General features: G+C 34.7%; 2 protein-coding genes across 2 annotated transcripts; one reads left to right on the forward strand and one right to left on the reverse strand.

Annotated features, from left to right (window-relative positions):
• Positions 1–13212: 13212 nt before the first annotated feature.
• On the forward strand, positions 13213–14001 carry LOC124458528. The gene is made up of 2 exons (XM_047008519.1): positions 13213–13627; positions 13823–14001. Exons 1-2 carry the CDS (start codon positions 13341–13343, stop codon positions 13941–13943), a joined length of 408 nt encoding a protein of 135 aa, XP_046864475.1. The 5' UTR covers positions 13213–13340; the 3' UTR covers positions 13944–14001.
• Positions 14002–14529: 528 nt separating this feature from the next.
• Positions 14530–15503, reverse strand: LOC124457289. The gene is made up of 3 exons (XM_047007565.1): positions 14898–15503; positions 14680–14828; positions 14530–14609 (listed from the first exon to the last, which is right to left on the reverse strand). The coding sequence occupies exons 1-3, from the start codon at positions 15017–15019 to the stop codon at positions 14530–14532; spliced, it is 351 nt and encodes a 116-aa protein (XP_046863521.1). The 5' UTR covers positions 15020–15503.
• Between the last annotated feature and the right edge of the window lie 3982 nt (positions 15504–19485).

Below are 19485 nucleotides of genomic sequence, written 5' to 3' on the forward strand. Positions count from 1 at the left end.
ACGTACAACAATCTGGGTTCGGTTTACAATAATATAGGAGAGTACGAAAAACCAAAAGATTTTTATGAACGAGCGAAAGAAATTCAAACAAAGCATTTGGACCTGACCATGTTAATTTTAGGCAAACGTACAACAATCTGGGTTCAGTTTACGATAATATGGGAGAGTACGAAAAAGCAAAAGATTTTTATGAACGAGCGATAGAAATTCAAACAAAAGCATTTGGACCTGACCATGTTGATATTGCGCCATTGTACAACAATCTGGGTTCAGTTTACAATAATATGGGAGAGTACGAGAAAGCAAAAGATTTTATGAACAAGCGATGAAAATGCAAATGAAAACATTTGGACCTGACCATGTTAATATTGCGCCAATGTACAGAAGTCTCGGTTCGGTTTACAATGATATGGGGGAGTACGAAAAAGCACAAAGTTTTTGTGAAAGAGCGATAGAAATTCAAACAAAAACATTTGGACCTGACCATGTTATTATTGCGAAAACGTACAACACTATGGGTTCTGTTTACAGTAAAATGGGAGAGTACGAAAAGCAAAAGATTTTTATGAACGAGCGATGAAATTGAAACAAAACATTTGGACCTGACCATGTTAATATAGCGTCAACGTACAACAATCTGGGTTCGGTTTACAGTATGATGGGAGAGTACGAAAAAGCAAAAGATTTTATGAACGAGCGATGAAAATTGAAACAAAACATTTGGACCTGACCATGTTAATATTGTGACAACGTACAGCAATCTGGGTTTGGTTTACAGTAATATGGGAGAGTACGAAAAGCAAAAGATTTTTTGAACGAGCGATGGAAATTAAAACAAAAGCATTTGGACCTGACCATGTTAAAATTGCGGCAACGTACAACAATCTGGGTTTGGTTTACAATGATATGGGAGAGTACGAAAAAGCAAAAGATTTTCATGAACGAGCAATGAAAATTCAAACAGAAACATTTGGACCTGACAATGTTAATATTGCGACAACGTACAACAATCTGGGTTTGGTTTACAAAATATGGGAGAGTACGAAAAGCAAAAGATTTTATGAACGAGCGATAGAAATTGAAACGAAAGCATTTGGGCCTGACCATGTTAAAATTGCAAAAACGTACAACAATCTCGGTTCAGTTTACAAAGATATGGGAGAGTACGAAAAAGCAAAAGATTTTTATGAACGAGTGATAGAAATTGAAACGAAAGCATTTGGACCTTACCATGTTAATATTGCGATAAGGTATAACAATCTGGGTTTTGTTTACTATAATATGGGAGAGTACGAAAAAGCAAAAGATTTTCATGAACAAGCGATGAAAATTCAAACAGAAACATTTGGACCTGACCACGTTAATATTACGACAACGTACAACAATCTGGGTTTGGTTTACAAAAATATGGGAGAGTACGAAAAAGCAAAAGATTTTTTTGAACGAGCGATAGAAATTGACACGAAAACATTTGGCCTGACCATGTTAATATTGCGAAAACGTACAACAATCTGGGTTCGGTTTACAAAAATATGGGAGAGTACGAAAAAGCAAAAGATTTTTATGAACGAGCGAAAGAAATTGAAACAAAAACATTTGGACCTGACCATGTTAATATGGCGTCAACGTACGTCAGTCTAGGTTCGGTTTACAGTAATATGGGAGAGTACGAAAAAGCAAAAGATTTTTATGAACGAGTGATAGAAATTAAAACAAAAGCATTTGCACCTGACCATGTTAATATTGCAATAAGTTATAACATCCTGGGTTTTGTTTACTATAATATGGGAGACTACGAAAAAGCAAAAGATTTTTGTGAACGAGCGATGAAAATTCAAACAGAAACATTTGGACATGACCATGTTAATATTACGACAACGTACAACAATCTGGGTTCGATTTACTATCATATGGGAGAGTACGAAAAAGCAAAAGATTTTTATGAACGAGCGATGAAAATTGAAACAAAAACATTTGGACCTGACCATGTTAATATTACGACAACGTACAAAAATCTGGGTTCGGTTTACTCTCATATGGGAGAGTACGAAAAAGCAAAAGATTTTTTTGAACGAGCGATAGAAATTGACACGAAAACATTGCCTGACCATATTAATATTGCGAAAACGTACAACAATCTGGGTTCGGTTTACAAAGATATGGAAGAGTACGAAAAAGCAAAAGATTTTATGAACGAGCGAAAGAAATTGAAACAAAAACATTTGGACCTGACCATGTTAATATTGTGACAACGTACAGCAATCTGGGTTCGGTTTACAGTAATATGGGAGAGTACGAAAAAGCAAAAGATTTTTTTGAACGAGCGATGGAAATTAAAACAAAAGCATTTGGACCTGACCATGTTAATATTGCGACAACGTACAACAATCTGGGTTTGGTTTACAGTGATATGGGAGAGTACGAACAAGCAATAGATTTTCATCTACGTGCGATGAGAATTCAAACAAAACATTTGGACCTGACCATGTTAAAATTTCGATAACGTACAGCAATCTGAGTTTGGTTTACATTAAAATGGGAGAGTACCAAAAGCAAAATATTTTTGGACGAGCGAAGAAAATTCAAACAAAAGCATTTGGACCTGACCATTTTAATATTACGTGAAAGTAATCACGTTGTAATTTTCTGTGATAGGAAAACACAAAAACCAACACAATAAAGTTTATAACGATAGAACTTGAAAGTGAAGAATTTGACCTATATTTATCTTTTATTTGCCAACAGCTAAAATTCTTCCGTATTTGAGAAACGTTTAACGAGATAAAGGAAGAAAAAGGACAAAAGACAGTTGTTTTTCAGTATAAAGCGATAGAAATTGAAACGAAAACAGTTGGACCTGAACATGTACTGCAATAATAGACAACAATCTTAATCTTCATTTGGTTATAAACAAACTATAGATATTGAAACTGAAGCATTTGGACTTCTATTTATCTTTTATTTGGTAAAAGCTAAAATATTTCTGTCTTTGAGAAAACGTACAAGGAGATAGAAGAAGAGGAAAGGAATTTGTAGCTCATTTTCAATGAAGTAGAAAATCAATTTCTCTTTTCATTTTAGGTATGTCTTCTTTATACTAACGCTAATTAGAAACAGTTGTATTGTAGATTTCTTTCAACAAAGTTCAAATAGCAGCAGTTGTATATTTATAAAAGGTATAAATATATTATTGACAATATTCAAACATTTGTATTTTCAAGTTTTCGACTGTCATTTATTTACTGGAACAGTTTTTATTAATAAACTTGTATGGAACTATCAAAGTATATTAATGAGTTTAGTTTGCAATATCTAGTTATTCAGAGGTTGTGGTGGTCATCTCCTTTTCAAACACGTTTTTTCAAATTTTTTGAAAAATTTTTTTTTGCAGTTTATGTTACTTTGATTAATGTACTTGATGAACATAGGGTCTATTTTGCGATATAATAATGCAAAATTTCAAAAAAAAGCCACCAAAGAGACCATGTGCTAAATTTTCAACCTTAGCAACGCCATAGCAACGTGCTTTTAACCATATTTCACCCCCGAAAAAAGCAAAAAAGACCTGTTTTTGAGCTGTACTTTTGGTGTCTGTTATTCACAGCTCTTATGGAAAGATTCATTGTAATTGGTAGGATTTAGTCGGCATAGCAACGACTTGAAGACTTCTAATCATACCGCTTTGCTCGCCTCGTGCAGTTCGAAAGTGCTCTCTTGGAATCGTCAGAATAGTCTTTGTTTTACTTAGTTACGCCTGAAATATTTGTTTTGTTTGATTTTTCGTATTTTTTTGTAATTCTTACTTTTAAAAATTATGGGAAATATACGGAATAAAAAGAGAAAAGCGGTTAGAACTCCGGCATCAAAAATCAAGAAGATGGCCAAACATGGCCGATACTGTGATGAAAATCCTGGCCCTTCCGGGATGAAAATCGGCAGCAGTACGAAAAAATTTGACAATGTCCACCTCCAATGAAAAACGTCAATAAAGGTACAATTTTCATTGACTTGTCTGTGCTTTTTGAAGTGTTTATGATGCTTTATTGTCCCGAGTGTGGTGGTAATATACACTCTCATCTTGACATGAGGAAGAAAAATGGCTATTCCCATTACATAATCCTTGAATGTCTTAGTGATGAATGTGAGTGGAAATATTGCTTTGATACATCGAAGAAGCAAGGTCACTCCCATGAAATAAATGTAAGAGCAGTGTTGGTATTTCGTGAAATTGGTCATGGACATTCCGCCATGCTTACATTCAACAAGGTGATGAACATGCCAGCTCCTCTAAGTCGCCAAAACTTCACCAATATTCAAAATAAGAAACTATTGCCTGTTGTGAAACAGTTGGCCAATGACAGTATGTTGTCTTGTGCAATGAAAATAAAAGAACGACTTGACAATGAGAATGGAGAATGTGGCATCTCACTAGATGGGACATGGCAAAGAGAGGGCATACCTCCCATAATGATGTTGTCACTGCTATATCACTGGACACAAAGAAATGTCTGGATATAGAACTTCTTTCAGACAAATGCCAGCAGTGCTTAAAGTGGCAAAAGAAAGTGCATGATGTGAGATACGATGAATGGAAGGCTTCCCACATCTGCAAAATAAACCATAAAGGAAGTTCTAATAGCATGGAGACTTGTGGAGCTATCAGAATTTTTGAGCCGTCCATGGCTACCAGAGGGTTGAGATATAAGAATATGTTGGGCGATGGTGACTCATCAACATAGTGCTATAGTTGAAAGAGAACCATATGGAAAAGATTGCATTCCAAAAACTGGAATGCATTGGACATGTGCAAAAGAGAGTGGGGAGTCGCCTTCAGAGGTTGAAGAGTTCACATAGAGGAGCGAAACTGGCGGATGGTAAAGGTGTGAGTGGAAAGGGCAGATTGACTGATGCAAAAATTGACCTTCTGCAAAATTACTATGGATTGGCAGTGAGAGAGAACCTGCATGACATAGATAAAATGGCAAAAGCAATCAAGGCATTCCTTTATCATGTGGCATCAAGCGATGATAACCCTCAACATGAACTTTGCCCCGACACTGAAGACAGTTTGTGCGGATACAAGAAAGACCCTACAACATACCATCATAAGAATGGTATACCAAAAAGTATTGTTGAGCTCATTGAACCCATTTATGAAAGTTTAAGTGACAAAAGCTTGTTGGAAAAGTGTACACATGGTTTGACACAGAATGTGAATGAGTGTCTGAACGGGCTAATATGGGAAAGATGCCCAAAGTCCACATATGTGGAACAGGAAACTGTAGCACTTTCAAGCTACTTGGCAGTGCTTAAATTCAATGAAGGAGATATATTATTCCTCAAATTATTTAGTGACTTAGACATAATACCTGGCTTGTTTACTACAAATGGTGCATTGCATTGTGATACCGATCGTATCAAATTATCTTCCAAGAAGAGCACAGAGAAGGTAAAAAAAGAAGAAAAACACTCAGGCATACGAGAAAGAACTTTGTAGATAGTTGTGAACAGAATGAAGGAAAAACTTATGAAGCTGGTGCCTTCTAGTCTCAGTAAGATCATTATCAAACTTTAAATGCTAATTTCTCCTTTTCCTTATTTCCTCTTAGAAGGAAATTTTTGTGACACGATTACTTTTTCAATATTTGTTGTAGAAAGCTCGAATTTTTTGTGGTAATAGCTAATAACTGAATCTAATGCATGACACTTTTAAAAATTTGATAATGTTTAATAATAATGAAAAATTAAGGTTCATGCCTCTAACAAAGAATGAAATTTTCCTGAATACCTAGTTTTCCTCACTTATTTCTTTTAAAATAGCTTTTTAACAAAATCAAAAAGTGTCATGCACTAGCTCTTGATATAAGCTTCGTAAATATGTATTATATATAAGTTTCTGATTAGTAGTTTTGATGCAATCGTGTCTGAAAAGAGGCTCATTTTATGCTAATTAATTAGTCGCCATCTTTGATAATTAGCATAATTAATGAGTGATCAAAAAAAAAATTGTCAGATATGATTTCTCACATTCAGCACTTCCCAAAACGTTGTTTTAAAGTGTCTACCTATAAATAAAGGTTGGTGTAAAAATCAATAAGTTAAAATCCCTATTTATACTGAAGTGTTAATGCTTTAGAGAGTCATAATGGTAATATATTCATTCTATGCTATGTTGATTAATTTAGAGGCCAAGAACTGGTGTATAATGGCATGTTTGCATTATGTGTTAGATGACCAATGCACCCATCGAGATATGAACAAAAAGCTATTTTGGGATATTGTTGATGTAAGAGTTGATATTGTCACAAATAATATTTTCTGCATAAATGTGTGAAAAAATTGATAAATAATTTTATCTCTGTTGAAGGGTAAAAGCTTGGGGAAGTTCAAGAGATCATTAGCAAAGTTCGTCTCCTAGACTCCTATCAACAGGAACATTAAGAAACATTCATTCAATAATGTTAATGTTGGTGGCTGAGGGGATGATTGTGGCAAAGCTGAAAACGAAAAATATTGTCAATGCAGTTATTATTTTACTTAGTTCTTTTTATACTTTTAATGCTGAGTATCCTAAAGACGTTAATGGACATTGCAAAATGTATTTATTCTTTTAGAACATTTGCTTTTAATTCAAAATGCAATTGTAAGGCTCAATTGCCAACTTTTGTCGATCATTTTATTTCTTCTATGAAGTAGAAAACTTTTGTAGTGTTAATTAATGGCATGTAGTAGAGATTTTAAGTATTCTGTGTTTGCAAAAAATGTGCTAGTTATAATTGTGTGATTGATTTTCTTTAGCTTAGTTAAAAAGATCCTCTATATTGCTCAAATGGTCATGGATATGCACCTGAAAAAATGCTTATTTAATGGTAAAACAACCAAATAAAATTGGTCAAATAAATTGGTAAATTTAACCAATTTTTATGGTATTTTGACCAATTTAGGAATTGGTTGTTTTGACCTATAAAATTGTTCTTCATAGGTGCATTCAAATGACCAATTTTTGGTCATTTTGACCAATCTATTTTTACAATATAGAACAGGGGTCTCCAAACTTTACAGCCATAGGACCACATGAACTTTCATCCAGCATGTTGAGGGCCGGCGAACCGTATACCGCTGGTCAAAGAGCGAATATTTAATAAAACGAAGTACATAACACAAGCTTCATTAGTTAAGAAAATAGCTCCTTCCTTAGCTCAAAAACCCTTGAAAGCACTTTTCCACAACTTAGCCATCTTACTGCAGTGTAATATGGCATGTCAACAGACTCTGTCTCAGTAGGAAGTTGGGACAAAAATTGACGTAAGCCACTCTTGCTAGTTGGCTTGCGTCATAACGTGAACTTTCTACACAAAGTTTGTTTTGTTTAATAATATTATAATTTTTCTTAAGTGTCTCTGCGGGCCGGATTGAGAGGCCCAACGGCCGCATCTGGCCCGCGGCCGTAGTTTGGAGACCCTGTTATAGAACATTGGATTCCAGGGTTAGAAAATTACTTGATCATAAAACTAAATGGCATTTTCAAATCTTGAAAAGTTTGACGTAAAATAATACTAAATATATAATTATATTTTGACTATGTTGATTAAATCTATTTCATTCAGTAGCTAAATAATTGCAGGCTACCAACATGTATGAATTACGTGCCAATTTTTAAATGTATGCCATTGTATTTAATAAACCAGTGTTTTGGGAGATGTACCCAAAAGCCAAGAAATGAAAAGAAATGTGAATATTTATGATAACTACGATAAATATTGTTATGACAAATGGCTTCACTTGGCCCCAAATGTGGACACTGTTTTTTTTTCCAAACCAAAACGAAATGGGAGGGAAAACCGACGGATCCGGTAAAAAACCCTCCAATAAAAGAAAAAATAAAAAATTTAGAAGAATTACCTCAAATTTTTGTAGTGTTTTATGATTTTTTATATTTTTGTTGTTTTCAATGATCCCGATGATCTACTTTAACATGCAGCGTAGTCAGATCGTGCGTCTTATACAGTCGTATAAAAAATTTAAATTTACGGAGCAATAAAAGTGTGGGCTGACTACCATGTTGACACAGCAATTATTTTTTGTTCGCACATAAGAGGCGCAAACTTCTGAAGAGCACAAAAAATGGAATAGCGCAGAGTTTTAACAAAAATTGTAATCAATAGACGAAAAACGAAAACTAATATCAGCCATATATAAATCATGTATAAAAATTATTCAGTACGTAGGGACCTGACCATTCACCTGCCAATAACAATTGAAAATGAAATGACTAAAGAGATGTTTTGACTTGCATAAAAACAATTTTGATGTCTGCTAGACTTTATTCCATTGAAATTTTCTATGTTGCCTCATTAATTAATAGCTGGCTTTCACTCGTGTGTTTTGTCAGAAATTTAACAATTGTGAACATTTAGTTATGCGGAAATTTTTAACGGTCGAATTTGAAAATGCGTTATACTGATAGACATTATGGATGAATAAATTAGCAAGTGTGCATCTTATAATAACGACACTTGTTTCTTGGTGTTTCTGCCTGACTTCGTCGTTCATTCATTGTCCAGTTAGAAGGCCTACAGACATAGCTACTCTATAAAAAACACGTTATAAATGTCAGCACAATAAAGGAACAAAAACAGAAATTAATTATATTGAAAAGAACAAAGCTTTAATACCTGATTTCCAAGGGTTGTCCTGGTCAGTCTGATCCAGGTGACTTGGTCAGTCTCTTCCTTTTTTTTCACCACGAAGTTTTTACGTTGTATCGTTGAAATTAATCGTAAAATTTTTATTTTAGTAATTCAATGAACCCTACTTTCATCATTGCAATTTTCTTAATAAACGTTCAATAAAATTACTAAAAAGGGCGAGTGAAAGCCAGCTATTTTCTCTCATAAAGTGACAAATTTTAGTGACACTTTTTTAAGTTGGGTGTTTTTCATGATTAAGTTTCAAATTATAAAGATAGACCATCAGGATCCTTTTTAACTATCTCATGCAGTTACTCATACAAGTTAATTTTAACACTTATATCTACTCAACTTACAAACCACAAGATATAGATCGTGTTTTTCCACTCGCTTGTTTTTCATCTTCGTAGAATGTAGTCCATTTTTATAGTGCAATCACTTCAATGTAAATGTTCATACGTACATATGCCGTTATGCGATGTTCATTCAATATATCGATACCATTCCATACACGAACTAAGGAGCATCATCAACCAATAAAGAAACTACTGATATGATGAATCGCCATTTCGATAGACAACTAATCACAATGCACTGTTGTGGTAACTTCAAGCGAAGGAAAAGGGACCGCCCTTCAATACCCTAGTTTTATAATTACTCAAAGAATGCTTAGTGCAGAGTTGATCTTCTGTGAGTATCAGTTGACCACCTTTAGGTGGGTTCATACAACAATGGGGCCCATCATCATTATATGAACAAACAGCTGACATTAGCATAGAATCCAAACTACAAATGAAATTCTTGGCCATGAATCACCATGACACATGAGTAATGACGAACTAGTAAGAGTAATTAAGTGAATGACACAGGTGGTAAAGGAACTTTCAAAACTCCACCATTGTGGGATCTATAATATAAGAAAATATGAAACACATTTATGAGATTTTATGATGAATAACTCTGCATATGACGTTAGTTTGAGTTTTAAAATTCTTAAACTGTTATATTGAGATCGAACAAACTGTTGACAATTCAAACGGTAGAACATTCACCTTCATTGCATGAATAGCTTTAGTGAGTTGAGTTTGAACGCTGTAACAAGTTTCTTAGGATCAAAGACTTATAATCATGATGAAAGCATTTTAAAGTGAAAGCTTTCAGATTACGAGGCCTACACAAAGACCAGTTGGTTATTCCATGTAACTCATACTTCAGTATTCGTCAGTAAAAAGACAGAATTTACCTTTCTTTAGAAGTAAACACACGAATTTAGGCATGTTGAAGTTTCTTTAATTGACGTCATAACTAAAACTATTATTGTGATTGGCTCCAAGAACATGCCACGTTTCAGAGACAACAAGTAATCCTTCAATGCGTTATAAGGCCTGTTTCAAACATTGCATTTTACATTGTCCGAATGTATTTAAGACAAAAGATAATGAGATAAAATTCCTTATTATCTTTTGTCTTAAATGCATTGAGCACAGGTAAATGCAATGTTTGAAACAGACCTTAAATACGCATTGAAGGATTACTGTTGTCTTTAAAGGTGACATGCTCCTATTGAGCCAATCACAATAATAATTTTAGTTATGACGTCAATTAAAGAAACGTTAACATGTTTAAATTCGTGTGTTTATCATCGACAAAAATTCAGAGTCAAAAGACTACCGCTAAGGTTGTCGAAACGTCATTCAACAACAACAAAAACAGTCCTTCTCAGGACTATACAAACCTGGACAATCTACATTTACAAACATGTAACGATACTCCCGGGTTTAAACTATTTACTTTAAAATAATTGTATTGCTTACATGAAACTATTTGGTATGAAAAGCCAATCACTATCGTTGCATTTGCTGCTGGATTTCTTCTGCTGGTGTAGGTGACAGATGGTGTCAGAATTTTTTGTTTTTTAATAAAAAACGATGATAATGAAGAGATGAATGATGGATATTCTACATCATATTGGGATAGTCATGGATCAACAAACTTATCCAATATGCCTGATGTGTATGAGAATCCATCATATACATCAGTAGATGAGTATAATTTTAATCAATTTTCACCGCGACATTCTCGAGCACAAATTGTCATCTTACCTGATGAGAATAATCATGGACCACAAATTGGATTTCAATCATTTTATACTACACCGTTGCATGAGTCAAAAACACAACTTTAAATTTGAATTTTCATGAATATTTATGTGGAGACAATGATCTTATAAAGTAATACACCAAAAAAAAATGATTCTGATATAAATCTTTAGTAAAAATATTGCATGGACTAGATTAAACAGCGCTGACATTAGCACAATCATAGAATACACTGCTACAAAGACTGGCAACTACATTCAGGCCAGGTTATGATTACGAAATAGGCTAGGGTCAGTTTAGTACGTGGAAAGGTACTTTATAAAACTTCCTGTTACTGTTGGAATAGCTAGATTTTGTATTTCAACAAAAAAATTTTAGTGAACAATCAATCTACTAGAACAGGGGTCTCCAAACTACGGCCCGCGGGCCAGATGCGGCCCGTTGGGCTTCTCAATCCGGCCCGCAGAGGCACTTCAGCAAAAATAATAATATTATTAAACAAAATAAATTTCGTGCAGAAAGTTCACGTTATGTCGCAAGCCAACTAGCAAGAGTGGCTTACGTCAATTTTTCTCCCAACTTCCTACTTCCGTTTCAAGCACACTGCAAAATTTAAAAAGCTGAAGGATAACGTGTAAATTTTTTATATTCTTCGGCCCTCAACATGCTGGATGAAAGTTCATGTGGCCCTCTAGCTATAAAGTTTGGAGACCCCTGTACTAGAATCAAGGTATGTTTATACAATCCTTGTCTTTCCTTCTCAAAGTTTTTATTTGTTTAACTTTAAAAGAGAAAATCTTCTGAATCCACTTTACTTTATTTGTTTTTTTTCAACACAACTTTCACTTTGTTGGTAACTTTCTTCATCTTCTTGTCTCATTCCATTCACGATTTTGCCATTTTTCGACAGCCTCCACATCGAACCTTCTTTCTACTGAATTCTCACCACAGCATATAATGAACGCAGATATTCGAAGAACTAAATAGCCAAAAACACTTGCACTAATAACACCAAATGTAATCCTTAAACGCTATTTATAAGATCTTTTCATGCTCTTGACAAGATTTTACTCCTGCAAGATCAAGCAAGATTTTTAGCAAGATCTTGTCAAGATCTTACAACATTATTTTAAGCTTTTGCCATGATTTTACTCATGGATGATCTTGCAAGATTTTTGAAATTCAGCGAATATAAATGACGCACTTTTGACCCTCTTATAAGAGTAAGTGTTAAGCACGTGCTCACAAAGCTTACGTCATTGTTTCATCATCATTACATGTTTTGATTGTTTTCATCTCACATCAAACATTTTTTTAAGATAATTATAAATTTCAGATTCAGCAATTTGTTAAAAAGTTTTGTGAAGAATATGAAACTTATCGTCAGACCTATACTGTCATGCATGTTAACTTCCACATGAACAAAACTAAAATATACAACTGTGTTGGTAAGAATATGAAACTTATCGTCAGACTTATACTGTCATGCATGTTAACTTACATGAACAAAACTAAAATATACAACTGTTTTGGTATTTTTTGGCCGACACTGACAGCTCCTGTAGTTTTATTGTTACTCTTGTCTTAATATCATTTTACCGACGATTTTGTCTTGAATACAATCCATCTTTCCGACCGTAAACACACAAGTCAAAAAAAGAAGAGATCAAACTACAAAATTTGGACAATCAATTCGGACAGCAGTACTGTTTATGTAGAATAGTGGTAATAAAATGGTTAGGAGATGCTGTTGGGGCATTTGTAAATCTTATTTCAAAAAAAACAGAACGACTAACTATAAAGGCAAAAGGTGTAAGAGTGAATAAAAACTATTTTCCGTCTAATCAAAGGAAAGCTTGGATATGACATGCAATATGCAGATACAAAATTATAGAGAAAAATGAAAATCTTCCTAACGTTGTCGCGGATATTACGAGTGCCATAACAAAGTGCTGATGAGTTTGATATGCATTTGTTAAAACAAGCTTAAGAGGACAAAAAGTATGTCAAAAATATATGATTTAAAATTTGCTTAGCGCATTTACAAGCACCAAATTCAGAGCTCGCTCTGTCACAAATTTAATTGAGAATTAATCTGAGCATGCGTACTCTCCAAGTTCATGGTCATGGCAACGAACAACTGGATGTACTATTAAGGAGCTGTTACACGATGCGATTTTTTTAAGCAATTTACGACTAAAAAAATGAAAAAATTTCAAAAATCGCAAGTTGCTTGAAGGTGATACACGACACCAATGATTAAACAACTTGTGATAAAATGCAAAAAATCTCAAGTTGCTTAATAAAATCGCATCGTGTAACAGCACCATTAAAGTGCTTATCTCACAATTTTTTTTCGAATTTTCGTATTGCTTCTTCTAAAGTAATCTAAAACTTATATTACAATTTTTTCATGCGCTGCATTGTTTTCGAATTATTATTGATCAAATATGAAATTTGACAGTAAAAGTTGATAATTGGCATAGGGCCTGGATCAAGTCTCTGTGACGTAACTTAAGGAACAAGTCAAGCGCTTGTTATCAACGATTAGATGGCGGAGTTGAATTCTGATTCGGTAAGCTCTCATAGTTCGCAATGTGATTCGGAGTATGATTATATTCCCCGTTATGTCATCGAAGATGAAACAAGGAACATTAATGACCAGGAATATAATATAATAGATGAAAATCACGGCGAGTCCGAGTCCTATCTATACGCTGATGAACCAATGGCCGAACAAGCATGGTATGAAGACTACGTGGAAAAGTCAAATGAACATAAAAAGCAACTTGAAATGCTACAAAAAAGACTTGATCACACAGTTGAGTTGAGTTCTTGGTGAGTAATAAAATTTCTAATTACAATTCAACTTATGAAATTTATTTCAATTCAGGTTTCAAGTTATGAAATATAGACATAAACGTGCAATTTTCTATTCAAGATTAACATCGCTTTTTTTATTTACTTTTGGGTAAAAAATTGTTAAAAGATGCCTGATTACAATTTTTTAATGGGATTTTCTTTATTGATCAGGTGCAAGTGTGGTTTTTGTCAAGTTACACTTCTTCAGAATCCTCTAGAGGCCTGGTGCTGCCAAAAACTTAAGTCTGTAGCTGAAAGCTTAACACACCAGTCGGTTCTGGCAGATCTGTGAACTATTCCATGTTGTGTCACTCTACACCCAGGTTTCAGACCAGTTTGTTTGGAAAAGTGGTCGCTAAAAATGGATGCTAGAAATACAAAACCAGAGAACAAAGACGATACAGAAAAACAGGATCTGAAAACATGTATGATAGCATATAATGTTATTTCCCAGTATTTAAGTATATTTTAGTGTTATGACACATTAGTAATGATTTGGCTTTATATTCAGGTTTTTACGATGTGTTGCATACAGAGAATTCACATCTATGATTTATGGATGCTTAGGAGAAGAAAGAAACCATTACCAGCATGTGCATACCATGCAATAAGATCAAAATTTAATGATAAAAAGTTGGAATTTAGAGGGTACGAAGAAAATGAAATAAATGAGTGATGTGAAAATTAAGTTTTCCTATTTTTTGGGCAATCTGCCCCATGTTTGTAACCTTTCATTGGCTTCTTGCATGTCAAACATTTTGGCTGGAATTGAGGGGGGACATCATTGACCACAATGCATTTTCGACGGACCTGTTTTAATACCTTAGATCTGGGTTGCTTTTGCAGCATGACATTCATTGGTGGTGGGGACATTTCTTTCAAAGATTTTGTGAATTTGATAATGCGTCTTTGTCTTTTATTGACATCATCACACTCTCAAATAATTCATCCACATACTCTAAAAAGAAATTATTGTCGTATTCAATACTATGAAATGATGCAAAGCAACACATTTAGCAACAACTTACCAAATTTGGGCTTAACTCTGACATCCCTCACAGTTTCTTCACCATTTTTAAACTTTGGATACACCACATTTATTTGGAAAGTGCCATCATTCTTCATCTTTACATCACGCCTTAAGTTGTTGTTGAAGTGGATGGATGCCAAAATGTGTCTAAAACAATAAAGACTTGTGGAAGTTGCAAAACAACTAACATTGTCATATTGGAAATTTTCGCCCCACCTGCAATACATTCCAACATAGGAACAATAAATCATTTTTGGAGCAAAATGATTCAGGACAGAAAGGAATCCTTCCAAACAAATTGTTTGAGCAACTGGTGAAGCCTGGTGAATTGACTTCATCAGCTGTGGGTTTAACAATTTAGCACAAAGCTTTTCATGAGCAACTGAACCTTAAACATTACAACAAAGAATGATGATAAACTGTTAGGGAAGTTATCTTTAAATAATGCCTTCATAAACCTTCATTTTTCCTTCTTTAAATATTCCCTTGGTTTAATATCGGGGCCATGAAAACAACTTGAAAACAGTGGATCATCCAAATTGGTGTGCTTGTCTACTATGTGACTCAGGAAAGATTTGAACTTTGCCCAAATTTCTTTGCCATCACAATAACAAACAGCCGAATACTTAGTCGGTGTCCATCGAGCGCGTTTTCTTGCAACAAAATTCACCCAGATTTTACGTCTTCGCTTCGCTTCAGGACGCTCATCACCGTAAAATGGCATACGGTGAAGAGAAATTCTTTCCGCAGAATTTGCTCGGTTTGAACAGCCGAAAACTGCACATCTATCGGGCATTTTGATGCAGAGCCGAAGTAGATAAAGTAGAAATTATAGCAAAAAATCACACTTCACAAAACTTCCTGTCCTTATGTTACGTCACATACTTCTCGATTCAGGCTCTCATCAAACAAATTGAACGCGCAGCAATTTTTCTCCCTTATTGCCAAATTTGAGAAAAGAAACGCATTTATCTCATAAACGAAGCCATCAATCAGAAAATTGTAAAATAACTTTTACAATGATTTTTTTACCTCAATCAGAAAATTCGAAAAAAAATTTGTGAGATAAGCACTTTAACTTCCTTATCATGTAATCCATTTGACACCGCCTCTTTTAGTAGTGATTTAACACCTTTTGTAAATATAATATCTTGTCTTAACATCCTACTAATTATTACTTGTCTGAAGATGTCTTGAGTAAAGACGAAACGTCACAATAATTCCATTTTACAACTTCTGGTCTATTTCTATGGCTTTAATTAAAACTTTATGTTGGGCATTACTTTTTATTATACGAATGTAGAATTTGTTACAGCCTGGGCAATTAATTTGATATACGAGATCGAAACGAGTGAGGGAGCAGATGTTTTCTTTGTTATAAGAGAAAAAAGCGACGTTTTCGTTGTCAAAAATAATAATAAATTGACCTAGTTTAATAAGACCTTTACGAATTTTTTTTAAGACAATTATAAATAATTTTCTGCCATCAACTGATATTTTAATGTCTAGAAAATGAACTGTACCCTCCGTATCAACAGAGAATATGACGTTTTTATAAAATTTGTTAAAATAGTTTTAATAAAGCCGGGATGTTGGAAAGTAACAGAGTGTCATCTACATATCTTCTATTTTATTGTGCCGGAATCAATTAAATCGGAAATGATAGATTTTTTAAATTCAGTTAAGGCCGAAAAACACTGTGCAGTCGCTTTAGTCGCGCGACTAAAACTACAAAATTACGCGGTCACTAAGTTAGTAATTTTAGTCGCGAGTCTAGCAGCTTTGGAAGTTTAGCATGTTGAACTTTTGACCTTGGTCGTCTCAGTCGCTTTCATGTGATTGATTGTTTCCTAGCTGAAAATGTCAATTTATGAAGTTTACGTGAACAAAGATGGCTGGTTAAGAAGAAGCGCTAATAAATTATTTTCGCAACTTTTCCTGTATTATTTGATCTTGCAGACAAAAATTTTAAAAATGAGCCGATGAGAGTGAATGCGTGGCATCAAATTCTAGACGATCTGAGAGCTCTTGGCTTTACAGGAACAGGTAAGGAGCAATTTATTTATCTTTGATATTTTTCAGTGATACCGTGATAAGAAATGTTGTCTGTTGAAATTAGGATTGTTTGACATATTGAGCATATTGTTTTATCAATTTTATCAGTTGAGGAGCTCAAGGCCAAAATGAAAAGCCTTAGAGATGTATACGTCAGATACAAAAAGAAAAACGATGCTGCCATAAAATCAGGAGCTCCAGCCTCATTCACACCATCATGGGAGTTTTGGGGTTTGATGACAATGGTTGGACGATTACAGAAAGCGTCAACGGTAAGGCATACATATTAACATTTATGTCTCCTTTTATTATTGTGTTACTGTATAGGGCTGAATGTGTAAAGTAGCATAATGATCGTGGGTTTCAAGAGTGTTAATTCTTTATATAGAACATCAACTAACATGTCTGTCACTGTGATTGAAGATGAATCAGTCAATGAAGTTACAGATGAAAGAAACAGCATTGGTGCATTGACACTCACAGTAGATAATCTGGAGAGCAGGCAGTTTTCTGAAGCAGTCGATCCGACTTCGCACTTAATCTCATTCCAGCCCATATCATTACCATCACCTATTTCATCCACCTCAGCTTCATCATCTAGAGCAGCAACACCATCGGCATCACCTCCACGATCACACAAAAAAGAGAAAGAGAGTTCAAGATGATGGTCCTACAAAATACCAGCTGCGGTTGCTGAGCAGTTTGGAAAAATTACTCAACAATCAGCATCTTCCCCAACCATTTTGGCAGAAGCATGCATTACAAATCAGAAAGCTTCCTTCTGATTACCTTAAAGCACTGGCTATAAAAGAATCCAGGATGTTCTTTTTGACATTGAATGGAATGAAAAATAATTGTGCTTTACTCTATGTTACAACAAAAAAGTAAAATAAAACTATATCAATAAGTTCTTTCCACATATTCCTGCTGCCATGAAAGTTGACCAACTTCTGAATTAAAATACATTGCAAAGTCGTCTCTGATTTTGGATGCTTCACTACTGTAGTTTCTTTGTTTGTTGTGAGCTAATGGTTCAAGCATACGGGTTGTTTCTTGCGTCCAAGACCCTTCATGAACATTTCCTGATGGATCCATAATATCAGTGAAACCAGCTGGACTGTAGGAAACATGGCGTGTTCGGAGGAAATTGCGCAAAATGCAAGTAGCCTTGACAATTTTGGACACATTTTCTCGTTCTGCTATAATGGTTGTTTCAAGTATTCGCCACTTGGATACCATTATACCTGATACAAACATCAAGTGTTTTTTATAATTGAAATACAAAGATCCAGAGTTTCTCGGAGCCTGAACAGCGATATGTTTCCCATCTAGTGATCTAATGCAGTTTGGAAAATTCCATGTATAAGCAAATCTGAAAACATACAACAAACAATGATGCAGTGGCACCATAAGTCTACAATAAAGTAACTCATGTTTTAACTTTACCCTTCAGATATTTTCCTCCAGTCAATTGGTTGCGAAGGAGCCTTCATGTATGTGGGGACCAGAACTCTCCAAAGTGCATTACACGTATTGTAGACAACTCACGAACTGTGCTAGCGCCACGACGATAAGCAAATGCTATAGACTGTGGGCTATCACCTGTAGCCAATCTTCTTAATGTGATTGCTAGTCTTTCAGCATGTCCAACTGCTTGCCTCATTTGAGTATCTTGCCTACGAAGAGATGGACCAACCAAAGCCAGCAGCTCATCAAATATTTGAGGGCTCATGCGAAAATACAGATTAAACTGCTCCTCATCGGTTCTTAGTTCTTGAACCAAGTGCAGAAAATCTCCTTGTACGCTCCTTTGCCTGTTTATTGACGAGCCGATCATCTTTTCATTTTATTATTTTTTCCCGTTTTTCAACCTCTTCCAGCACGTGCAATATGCAAACAGATGCTAGTAACTTAGCCTGATGACTAGACGCCATGTTGATAGTCGCAATTTGGTCGCAGTGAACTCGACATTTGAATAACTGGAATGATAACCGAAGCCAAAAATTGAAGCCAAAAAAATATTTGTCGTCATCATTCGCCATCACACGTCAGGCTCTATTCTCTCGCGTGTTCATTTTAATTTTTTTTAATAATTTGTCCCTTGGTAATGGCAGAGTTCGGATCTTGATCAGAGCGTAAAAATAACGAAATTTTTGGAATGAAAAGGTTCACGGAAAGTGAATCAAAGTGATAAATAGAGAAGCAAGATGAGGTGAACTTGATCGATCAGCTCTTACGCTGCGGTTTTCCTTTAAAACATATCAAAGTCTTTAAGGTAAATGGTTTGAACCCGGGAGTATCGTTACATGTTTGTAAATGTAGATCGTCCAGGTTGGTATAGTCCTGAGAAGGACTGTTTTTGTTGTTGTTGACTGACTTTTCGACAACCTTAGCAGTAGTCATCTTCAGAGTCAAAAAAATGACATTCAAAGTCTTTAAGGATATTCAATTTTTGATATCGAGATGACAACCATTTAGTATTTCAAGCACTATCAAAGTCGACTAAAAATACAATCGCTCTGTAAAAAGTAAAAATGCGAGTTATAGACTCAATATTTTTTATGAAACTGGATATTCAAGATTTCTTTTTTCTTCGGAAAAAAAGATCTTTAAACCCACTGAAATGACAAAAAAAGACAAACACTGTCAGACACCGTTTGAAAATTTACCTTCCGACGAAAGAAAAATTTATGCTTGAATATTTTCTCGTCATATTTTCTATTGTATTGTCTTTTTAGCAATGTATTGT

This window comes from Xenia sp. Carnegie-2017, unplaced genomic scaffold, assembly GCF_021976095.1.
Source record: "Xenia sp. Carnegie-2017 unplaced genomic scaffold, XeniaSp_v1 HiC_scaffold_6, whole genome shotgun sequence".
NCBI classification, from domain to species: domain Eukaryota; kingdom Metazoa; phylum Cnidaria; class Anthozoa; order Malacalcyonacea; family Xeniidae; genus Xenia; species Xenia sp. Carnegie-2017.

Excerpts from the sequence above, each read along its gene's own strand:
- LOC124458528 (XM_047008519.1), top strand. The coding sequence starts at position 13,341 with ATGGCGGAGTTGAATTCTGATTCGGTAAGCTCTCATAGTTCGCAATGT. Across the intron at positions 13,628-13,822 it reads ACAGTTGAGTTGAGTTCTTG|GTGCAAGTGTGGTTTTTGTC; the intron begins GTGAGTAATAAA and ends TTTATTGATCAG.
- LOC124457289 (XM_047007565.1), bottom strand. The coding sequence starts at position 15,019 with ATGAAGTCAATTCACCAGGCTTCACCAGTTGCTCAAACAATTTGTTTG. Across the intron at positions 14,829-14,897 it reads TATGTTGGAATGTATTGCAG|ACACATTTTGGCATCCATCC; the intron begins GTGGGGCGAAAA and ends TTATTGTTTTAG. Across the intron at positions 14,610-14,679 it reads CAGAGTTAAGCCCAAATTTG|AGTATGTGGATGAATTATTT; the intron begins GTAAGTTGTTGC and ends ATTTCTTTTTAG.